Raw genomic sequence first — 11507 nt, 5'->3', positions numbered from 1 at the left:
GCTAATGTTTGGTATAGCTGTCGAAAGATAATTGACCTTTCTGGTGTGTCAAACTTAACTACTGGCCAATCAGAAAAGGTTCACGAATACGCGCTTATACAACAAACACACGTGTTATCCCCACAACAAACGCACGTGTTTGCGTATGTCTTACTAAAAAAAAAAATCTAGAGTTTTGTAGGACCAACAGATTCCAAGGATTGGGCTTATTGGAAAAGTCCATTGCTTTCCAAGACACAGGGTATACAACATTTTTTTGATAATTAATACTTAAAAACCATCGTTCCCATCTTGTAGGCTTGTTATTTTGTTAACCCCACCCACCCCTTCAGTATTGTTGCTAAGGTCCCAAGAGTGTATTGAACTTAATTGTTATAGTAGGTTAATGGAGCCTTGTTTTTTTTTTATTCATTTCAATTTTTTTTTACCAAAACCACAACCAGATTTTAGCATAAAGGAATCATCATTTTATAAAATATGCGCACCAGTAAATTTGAATTTGAAATTCGTTGGATCTTTGCTATACTATTATTTTTGATGTGTTTATTTATATAGAGCAGTTTTAAGTTCTCTTTGTCAGTGTTTTCAGATGCAATAGGCCTATGATCAAAGATAATAAATAGCAGAAGATAGAGCAGCTTCCCAAAATAGTGGAACATCCGGTCGAAATGCATTGTGGGTACACGGAGAAAAACTTTACTGCATCCGCGCGGCGGCGCTATATAGTAATGATAAAGGCGCCGCTCTGGTTCGTTTGTTTCCTGTAGTTTCTCCACTTAGTAAAATGTTCAAATTTTACTGCAACCGCATGAGGGCGGATGTTCCATGGTTTTTAATGCAAATACGCGGAACAGCTCATTCTTCTGCTATTTAAGTTCTTTGCTTTGATACAATTCTGAAGTGTACATTTAATTGGTCATATTTTATTGAACAAAAATAAACAGAATACGGTGTCATAACGTTGTTGGTTTTCTTTGATGTGAACATGTAATGAATATACATGAATATGTATATGACCTTCTGGTTTGAGCTGCTTTCCGGCCAAAATATAAAGCAAAATACTCTCGATGGATAATCTTTCAGTAAAGTAAGACCAAACCAACCCTAGGCCATGCACAATGGGCAGTTTGGCATTAGCATTGTATTATAATTACGCTTTTTCAAAGCCTAAAATCACAATGAAAAGCCGGGGGCTAAATATAAACGGCTGGGGTCGAAACGTACCGTTCTGGAAAACTAACAACAAAGATCATCAAATTAAAGTCTCGATCGCTCAAAGTGATATCAATCCATATTTCAGATTGTGTGGAAAAATAATGACACTTTCGCTGGACCATATGACTTTCACAGGCCCGTACGCAGGGGGTTGCGGCGGGTCCGTACACACCTTCCCGCTTCCAAATTATTAAAGGTCCACATTTTCCAGAGTAGAAAATTCAAAAATTACTCTCGCACATTCTAGAAATCCATCCACCAAATCACCGACCAATCAGAGCAATTTCCAACTGGGACCGCCTCTAATTGTCGCACAAGCAACGACTTTAAAGCTTTTTAAGGGAATTTGTGTTTTCCCCGCCGCTTCCGTGTCAATGATTCACTGTGTACAAACTCATCATCCTTCTATGTGTCACTAAAATCATCTTTATTCTTTCTTGGAAATTATTATACAACAGGCGCGGATTTTAACAGTATTTATATAAGCTTTTCAGAGGAATTTTAGAATTTTCCCTGCCGCCTGCCAATCAATGATTCACCGCGTACAAACTTATCGTCCTCCTAAGTTTCACGAAAATCATCTTTATTCTCGTTTGGAAATCTTCTTGACACAGCAGCCACAGATTTAGACCGTCGCACCATTCGCCATGACGAATGTGAGAACAAGAAATATATAGTACACAAAGAAAAGTAAAAAATAATACAGAAAGATTATGGTTGTGTAGACAAATAACTTATATTTGATTGTTGTGATTGTCAATGAAGCTCTAGAACCACCACAAAGCAGCAGCGATGAAGGATTGTGATGATGACAATTTCCCTAATGTATCTGTGCTTCTGGACTGTGCTGCACTTTCCAGTGGTGGTGCCCCTCCCCCGTCCTTGAATTTGCCCAAATATTTAAAAAAAATACATATATATTCAAATTTAAATCTGAGAGTTCCATCTCTAGCCATAGAGGTGCCATAATCATAAATTTTATTACTCAGCCCCAACCATAGTGGGGTGAGGTATTATAGACCCACAAATATGTGAAAGTCTACTGACGGTAGAATTTGCTCCATAAATTTTAAGTTTTAAAATGATCTGTTATTAAGTGGTAAAGTTTTATTTGCTTATTATTAGAGCGTACTTAACAAAAGAAGTACATCATGGCAGAATATATAAAATTAGAATAATTTTAATTTCCCAAGAAATACCGTAGTTTACAACACAATGGAGAGTAGTGTTCGACACTCATAAGTAATAAGCATGCTAGAAAGTATTATATAATAAATAATAGTAATTATTCCTTTTGTATGTTGTAATTAGTTTAATGTGTTCATAAGCATGCTAAAATATGATAAAGTAAATAGGTCTTGTAATTTGTCCAATTAAGAGTCGTCTTTAAGATGACATCATTGGCGTGAGAATTAGCAGGTTGTACTGTAAGTATTAGTAAAGTGTATCTGCAAACAATAACAACCACCACTATAAATAAAAGTGAATATGAACGGACACGGTTATATTCGTCGTCCTGGCGTATTTCAGGATAAGCCGTGTTGTACTCTACGGCAGCGTATTTAATTGTATCATGCTGCATTGTTTACAATAAAACCGCCAAAATACAAACTTCGTAAAATTAAAATAAACGTTTTAACGTTTTATAATCAGTATTTGTAAGACCTTTACACAAGATGATTTTATGCGTCCATTTCAAAGAACGGCGAATTGTGCATTGCGTCTTTATACCTGTATACCTGCAGAACGGACCTTGTCAATTTTGTCTAACAGTTTCATCCAAGGTGGTACGACTGCTGAGATAAAGAGACTACGCCACGTCGGATGTTGAAGTGTTAAGTACTAAACACAAAAGTATTGCTACTTCAATCATTTTGATAAAATTACTATATTTTGGTTTTTTGGACCATGTACTACAACAACCTGAATGATACTATCTGGATGGCGTCGACTAGGTTAACATTCTGGGTGACGTATGGTGTTGTGATCTTTCTAGCAATGATCGGCAACGCCTTTGTCTTGGGAGTAACACTCTACTATCGGCACCTTCAGACGTCCACCACCGTATATCTTACTAACTTGGCAATATCTAACATCTGCCTTGTATGTATCGAGTGTCCAATAGTTCTTATCCAGTTTGCATTGCCAGGGAACCAATCAAAAGATTTACTTGGAGATAGTAGTGTCGTCTTTTGCGCATCGGCCTTTTTCTTCGGTAACTTTTTCGGCACTGTGTCAGTTTTCATACTTCTAGTTCTAAGTATTGAGCGATTCTGCGCAGTCGTTCATCCGGTAAGCACGCGATTTATTCGGACGCCCAAACGAGCCAGAGCTTTACTCATAATGGTGTGGTCACTTGCTGGATGGATCGCATTTGGTCAAAGCCTTCTTTGTAGCGGAGAAATCGAACACGGCACCTATCTGGTGACTGCTAACATAACCTACAACATCAATTATTGTAAATCCAAACAGCCAGAGAGTAACCCCAACGGAGCGCACGCGTACTCGTCAACCGTGTTTCTCTTAGTCTATGTGTCAACACTGACAGTAACTGTATCTATCTACGTAAAAATTGTGCTATTCTTGAGTAACCAAAAGACGCCGGGGGTGTTTACCAGAGATTCTCCAGTTGTCAACAAGGTTGTCGACAGTGCCAGGTTATCAATTGTGCGCATGATCGATGATCAATCGTCTCCTACTTTTTATGCTACTCTTTGTATTTTTATGTGAATTTGTATTTCATTTACTTCGGAATACTAGCGAACCAAGGTTTTACAATGATGCTACTTGCAAACATACTTGGCGCTGTTAACTGTGTTGTAAATCCCATTTTATATACTATTTTCGTCCAGAGGTATCGAATAGCGTTTAAGCAGGTGTTTAAGTGTGCGTATACTCTACCTGCGTTACGACTTCGTTTCGCACTTTGTCGAGGGAAGATGAAACCAGAAGGAATATATACGGTACATACCCACCGGGAACGGTCGATGACACTGTAAATTCAATACCGAAATCTCGTACGAGTAGTTTCAATAAATCGAGGCGTCAAGACCAGGCCAGTCCCCGGAGCAGGGAGGGAGTTGTTATGCCTCAAAGATATATCTCTGTAGTCGAGTAGGTAATGAATTAGAAAAAAACCCTTAACGGAATTGATTGCTTAACCAAACTTGGTCTAGAAAACAGTCTGGTAATAATAATAAACTATACCGTTGATCGTGATAAAAATGGGCAGATTAATACGTTATACTATCATTGTATCATATAGGTTCGTGATCTGGACATCGAGTAAAAAAAAAAAAACGACCTTCTTTGCCTTTGACGCTCATAAAAGCTTATCTCGTCGTATATTGTAAGAAAGCCACTGAAAATTGATCAGTGGCAGCCATTTAGACAATCTAGTATAGTGTATTTGATGTAGAACTTTGACTCATTATGTAAGGACAGCGTGTGAGAATGTCGTTAGCCTACCTTCAGTGTGAATACTTCAAGTAAGTTGAGCGTTGCCCATTTTAGAGATCAAAGTCTTTGTCACCACCGCCTTTCGATTGCTTCTTAAAATATGAGAAAATACCAAACCGTGCAGGTGGTACTAATTGCAAAAATCGATTTCGTTGTTGTGATTCGTTTTCTGATTGGTCGTGTGAGGTCCAAATAAAGAGGGCACTCTTGATTGATTTCTTATATTTTTTGAGATCTTGTCCTGTCATTAGAAACGCTGTGGACGTATCAATACGAGTGCATTTAGAATTAGTGTCGTTTAAGGTATATACAAACCCCGATACAAACAGTGTGAAAATAGTTGGCCTCCTGTCGATTGGAACTGATTCCATTTGTGTTATGAGAGTCAACAAAAGACAAAATGATGAGTCTGTATTCAATAGTTATTAGTTTATTGCACGTAAACATACGCGGCCTCGAGTGTGCGTACATAATGGACCTTTCCGCTAAGCCTTGAATATTGTAAAAGACTAAAAATATACGTTTGTCGGATCGGACAAGTGTATTTGTAGGACATGCGCGTATTCCAGGGCCAGTTCTGATTGGTCAATTATTGTGTTTCATTGACCCTCCGGAAAGGTCCATTTCATCACAGGGCAATCGGGCAGCTTCTTTGGTCTGCCTTCATTTCCATCCCGCATTCTAATATGTGTGCACACTCTTGCAAAACACAATACAATAGCTGCGTACTATATCATAATAACTTTAACTTTGCATAGTGGACTCAAGATTGCTTCCAAAAAGTTAGGGTAAGACACAATAAGACACAACACGCTCAGCACATATATATTAAGAACATCCGTTAACAACCTTAAGAACTCATTGATAGGACGAGGTCCTGCCCCGTTAGCACCAGGTGCATGATGTCATAGATTATCCCACCTGGTGGTACACTAGTTTGTTGATAAATAAACAAACTAGTGTACCACCAGGTACACTAGTTTGTTTATCAACAAACTAGTGTACCACCAGGTACACTAGTTTGTTGATAAATAAATATTATTTTTATGCTAAACTAAAAATAAATAGATGTTGAAGTTGTAGGCTATAAGAAGCAATTTTAAGTCGCTGATGAATGCTTCATAATGTCCAAGAGCAAAGCTCATGCGTTAATGTTGGCCTACAACAAATTAGCTTAACTTATCAAATATCAGTTATTGTTGTCGTTTTTGTAGTTTCTTTTAGTAACTTAAAAGCACCAGTGATTAACACGTACAGTAGTAAAGTGTTTAACACACTATGGTACTCTGGGTACTGTAATACCAGTCTAATAATTTTGCTAAATTTATCAATTGTTCCTTAGTACAGATATTTTAATTATTTACGTTATTATTAAACTTTTCATTTACAAAATATATATAGCTTGTGTCGAGTGCATACGAATTTACGTAACGGCATAATATTCTTAAAATATTTATCATCAGTACTCTAGTTTGGCCTAGATAATCGGCAAGATTTAAAACATAATACAGTATTGCAATAACGAAGCCATATTCTAAGTGTGCACTGTGATCACTAGAAATTTATAATGAAATAGCGTGGTATAGAAACATTATTGCTAAAAACGAATGGTTCATGAAGAGTTTTACTTACGATCAGTTGCGCGCGCGTACGTTTTTTATGGAATGCAGTGAATGCCCGGACTTAACTCTGGCATGCCTAGTTCAGACTAGTGGATAAACCCGGCTCAACTCACCGGGTTTATCCACCTGCCAGTCTCAACTAGGTGGCTTATCTCAAGCCAAGCTGTGTTCCTATAGTAACTAGGCCTGGCGTGCCACCTTTTCTAAGCCGGACTTTAATCGCTGCGGGGGGTCTTGAATTGACTTCGGGTAACAACATGACAAATCAGCATTCAATTATGTACGCTGTGAGCTAGCGTACGTTTCGCGAGCAATGTTTTGAAACACGGTTCATTTTTATGCAAATTCTCGCGCCTGGCTAATCCCGCTAATCTGAACGCCCGGCAAAGTTAAGCCGGGCTTAACTCAAGCCCGGATTATCTCCAAGTCTGAATGTAGCCTCTGTTGCTTGCATAGGAAAAATAAACCTGCTTAAACTACAATGAAATAGGCCTAGATGTGCAGCCTAATACTGAAGAAAGTAATAAATAAGGAAGTGTCTGTTAAGCAGCCTCATAATGGACAAAACAATGAAAATATGGCATTTAAAAGATAAAAAAAAAAAAAAACGATGATGATGCCCGTATGAAATAATAAATAGCTTTTTACATGATTATGAAAAAATAATTACATAGGACATAACTACAAATTAAAGCTCCCTTTCAGTTGAGAGCCATGCGGAACTGGTTCTTATTTATCTATCTGTTAGTATTGTGTTTTCTATGGTTATGCATAATTAAACTTACAAATCAATTAATATTAAATACAAAGGTTAAACGTTTTTAAGCTTGTAGTTTATAATATTTTGTTAAATTTTATAATTTATTTAGAAAGACATGGGGCGTAGTCTGCCTTTTCTCTTTAAAATTACTGTATTTTGCTGTTTACCTTTCCAACTTTAAACTGATTTTTTTTTTCTCCTCTATTTAGATACCACATAATAAACAATTTTTGTTTTGGTAATATAGTTATTATTGATAAAGGCCTATTGTGTATACCCGTTAAACAAAACGAAAAATGCCGTAGGTGACGTTATTCCGATTAAAGTTAAATGTAAACTATTAATCCTATATGATGTCAATGTTTTAGAAGTGTAACGTGACATGGATTTCCAATTTTTTTATCGAATAAAACAAATCAGAATAATCATTTGTATAAAAACATTTGGGTTTATGTGCGGCTCATTCTTTGTTCATGGAGAATACTTAATAGCTCGTCTTGCAGCCAGTCTTCTTCGCAGACTTCGGAATATATTGTATCTATACACCCGTCTACAAGACATTATAAAACACTTTATAATAAACAGAGTGGCAATCACAACAAGTATTACTATGAAAACCAGCCTCAGCCATAAACTCAGCATGTATTTATCCCATAAATTATGTAATGCTGATTCATTTTCGTCGTTGTATCCCTGTTTGGCAACATGCTCGATCCAGAAGGCCGCCCTCTGTGGTGCTGGCATGTTTTTACCTTTGAGAATCTCAGACCTATATCGTATCTCAATCTTGTACCTGCAACAAATAAAATAATGTACTTAATACCTAAGGTCCAAACTAGTAGTTTCATAAATAGGCTTATCAAGAAGATTGCTACAATTGCTGACAGCAATGCGTATTTGTTATAACTTGACATCCCCTTGGCAATGATATTCACTCCCCATATTTTGCGCTTTCAAAATTATACTCTTAACTTTGACTATTAAATGCATATTTTTAAAATGATGCACCTGCAGAAAATCGGTCAAGTGCACTCTCACAGACTGCACTCTATCGTCTCACAAAGTACACTCGGTGGTCTTACAGTACACTCCATCGTCCCACAGTGCAGTTCATCGTCTTGCAAAGTGCACTCAGTCGTCTTTAAGAGCGCAGTCCATCGTCTCACTAAAGTGCACTCAATTGTCTCTCAAAATTCACCCAATCGTCTCACTAAAGTACACTTCGTACATCGCATTTAGTGCACTCGATCATCTCACTAAGGTGCACTCCATCTTCTTACTAAAGTACTTCATCGTCTCACTAAAGTGTACTAGTCTCCGTCGTCTCACAAAGTATACTTGTTCGTGTTACGCAGGAGGATGAGCATGGGAAAATCCCTATATCAGAACTTCTATTCATAATGTTGGTGCTGTTGTTGCCTAGCTTTTAAATGTTTGCAGGTCAAAAAATGATATCGGTTTTTGCCAATGACATCTTATAACACATCTCCATCGGTCGTTTCTAAGATGCCGACTCGGCCGCTTGCTTCGGTTACCGCCAGTGGATATGGTTTTTCATAAGGGTAAAGGGTAAAGGTAGGAGCATAACCCATAACTTACAGCTCCATTGTGCTGAATTGCGTATGGGCGTGGTCTGTGACTACCTAGCAGCCGTAGATAGGCGCTTCATGGTAGCTAGCTACATGTACATCATATAAAAAGACAATGTGATGAGAACATTAAAAATAAATTTATATAATTATTTTATACTGCAGGTATCTGTATATGTTTATTTAAAAATTCTATATTAAGAAAAAGTGGTCCTGCCAACTGGTGCGGTTCCGACGGCCCTGATCCATCGCATGTATAACAGCGGATGTGATATCAGTTAGAGCCAAAAATGGCCCCCATGACCTTTGAGCAACGGGCCACGGCTCCCTGCGTTACGTCACTCGCTGGAAGGTAGCAGATGCAGTTATTTCAATGTCACAATAAAACATTGCTTTATTAGATTTTTTTAATAGATCGGGGCCCCTGAAGCTCGGGGGCTCAGGTTCAATGAACCTGTTGAACTTGCAGTAGTTACGCCACTAAGAAGATGAAAGTGGCTGAGGCATAGGCCTACTCTAATAAAAGACCAAGGAAATGACTGCAACATTGCATTGACATCGGCACCGGAAGGAAAGCCGAGGAACCAAAAACAACATGGAGACGAATGGTGGAAAAAGAAATAGAGAATGGACATCATGGGGAGCAGCTAGTGTGGCAGCAGCCAAAAGGGATAGGCCTAGATGGAGGCATTCTGTTGGGGCCTTATGCGACAAATGACGCGAGGTATTAATAGGTAGCTAAGGTGAATAATAATTAAGTGATCAGTTAGTCACTTACTTTGGGTTCTCTAGTACCTCTATCATTGCATTATAAAGAATGTCTGACGTCAGACCGTGAGCTTCTATACGTATTCCAAGATCTCTCATGGTGACTCGTTTTGCGTTGTTGAATTGGTCGCCACTGAACGGAATACAGACCATTGGTACCGCGTGGTATATAGCTTCGTAAACTCCGTTCAACCCTGCGTGCGTCACAAATAACTTTGTCTTGTAATGACCTATAACAATGACATTAAATACACTTATAAAAAAATATATAAAATATAATAAACGTTTTAATACAATTCGTGTATCACGGAATTGGTTGAACTGCCTTTATTCGTTTAAAATTGTAAAGCTGGCGTGCATCAGAGCAAACGCAAAGATGTGGCTATTTCATTTAACATCTCGTCATTCTCATTATAGCTTAAGGCGGTATTGTTAGGCCTATTGGCTAGTAAGCCTTAGAAAAGGTTTCAGCTTACACTGCAGAGAATCAAATGTCATGACTGGCGAAGGCGTATTTGTGCATTGCTTTCGTTTGCGTGTCTAAATTGCTCTGAAATTGACTTACCTAAAATATCATTCTGTGGTATGGATTTAACTAATAACGTATTATCACCCAGTGTGGATGGTGGCGTACCCGAGTAACTCCAAAAAACTTTTTGATCAAGTCGTCCAAAAGCAGATGCCCATATGTCCGAGATTTGTTTGTCCATGTCATTGAAATATGACCCGAGGGAGACCACAACAACTCCTTTGTCTCCTGAATTTAGCATAAATTTCTCCATATCCTAAAAATAAATACACTTTAATTAATTAATAAATAAATAAAAATTGGCATAATTATTGCTCTGGTCGAATACTTTGATATGACACATTAAGCCGGACACTCACTGCGTCGTACGATGAATCCACATTTGCTTCCGGCGAGCGATAGACGATGCAAGGCCGTCTGCTGATTGTCAGTGGCAATCTCAAACGGATCCTCATTAAAAAGACGATCCGTTGGGTCCGCGTCTTCGCGTGCCTTCTTCGTCGCATTGCCGTCGCACGCAGTGAGTAACCGGCTTTGGCCTAGTTCAGACTAGGTTGATAAACCTGGCTCAACTCACCAGGTTTATCCACCTGTGTTAGTCTGAACTAGGTGGCTTATCTCAAGCCGGGCTGTGTTCCTATAGTAACTAGGCCTGGCGCGCCACCGTGTTTAACTTTCCTAAGCCGGGCTTTAATCGTTGCAGGGGGTCTTGCATTGACTTCGGGTGACGAAATGACCAATCAGCATTCAATTACGTACGCTGTGAGCGAGCGTACGTTCTGCGAGCAATGTTTTGAAACACGTTTCCTGGTTACGGTTTATTATTATGCAAATTCTCGCCTGGCTATAAACCCGCTAGTCTGAACGCCCGGCAAAGTTAAGCCGGGCTTAACCCAAGCCGGGCTTAAAGCCCCATTCCCGGCAAAATTTTTAGTTTTTAAGAAAAATCTAATTTTTGTATAATGTTATAAAGATTTATAAATATAATACGGAATTGCTAGTTTAACTGAATTTAGACATTCCTAAGAATGAAAATAATGTAAAATAAGACTGAAATTTGATTTTTTTTTGTGTTCCACACAAAAAATAAATGCGGATGAATTTTTAATGTTGATTTTGCGATAGGTCGTGAGAAGAAATATCGTAAGCGCCGAAAACATTAGCCTATCAAACGCTGCTAGGCTAGGCCTAGCCTTACCTCAGTTTAAGGTTCTGTTATCACACATAAAAACGGCGGACATGATATTTTCCGTTGGTAGTATTGACACTTGTGAATATAATATTTCACAGGGATTATTTCAAATTTGTTAAAAAAAAACTGATTCTGACTGAGATTTTGACACTTAAACAAACATATCTCAGCCTAACCGAACGACCGCATTGTGCGAGATGCGAAGTACAAAAACCAATCTTATTAGAGAGAGCGCACTTTATTGACTGTATAAAGTATACATAAAAGCGAGAGTATTCCAGTGGATGCGATCTACAACCTCTGAATTTGCCTAGTAACGATGAATTCGTCGAGAAAATGGTAATATTTTATGAGAAATAGTCTGTATTTCTCA

At 38.2% G+C, this 11507-nt stretch overlaps 2 protein-coding genes across 11 annotated transcripts in view; one reads left to right on the top strand and one right to left on the bottom strand.

The window, feature by feature from the left end:
• Positions 1-1293: 1293 nt before the first annotated feature.
• LOC117112324 (neuropeptide FF receptor 1-like) lies at positions 1294-4069 on the top strand. Its single transcript, XM_033255398.1, has one exon. It carries the CDS (start codon positions 3124-3126, stop codon positions 3943-3945), a length of 822 nt encoding a protein of 273 aa, XP_033111289.1. The 5' UTR covers positions 1294-3123; the 3' UTR covers positions 3946-4069.
• Positions 4070-5687: 1618 nt separating this feature from the next.
• Positions 5688-11507, bottom strand: part of LOC117112258 (UDP-glucuronosyltransferase 1-2-like) — a 31666-nt gene continuing 25846 nt past the window's right edge. For all 10 annotated transcript variants that reach the window (XM_033255340.1, XM_033255372.1, XM_033255343.1 and 7 more), the window contains exons 3-5: positions 9979-10198; positions 9424-9643; positions 5688-7849 (exon numbers count right to left, since the gene is read on the bottom strand). In XM_033255340.1, coding sequence (XP_033111231.1) covers positions 7528-7849; positions 9424-9643; positions 9979-10198 — 762 coding nt within the window. In that variant the 3' untranslated portion in view covers positions 5688-7527. The remainder of the gene's footprint in view (positions 7850-9423; positions 9644-9978; positions 10199-11507) is intronic.

Source organism: Anneissia japonica, unplaced genomic scaffold, assembly GCF_011630105.1.
Source record: "Anneissia japonica isolate Jap-2015-1 unplaced genomic scaffold, ASM1163010v1 scaffold288117_len521816_cov214, whole genome shotgun sequence".
NCBI classification, from domain to species: domain Eukaryota; kingdom Metazoa; phylum Echinodermata; class Crinoidea; order Comatulida; family Comatulidae; genus Anneissia; species Anneissia japonica.
The sequence above is the reverse complement of the archived record's forward strand: the minus strand, read 5'-3'. Positions and strand labels throughout refer to the sequence as shown.

What these genes read in the sequence shown, in the direction of transcription:
- LOC117112324 (XM_033255398.1), top strand. Translation starts at nt 3,124, where the DNA reads ATGTACTACAACAACCTGAATGATACTATCTGGATGGCGTCGACTAGG.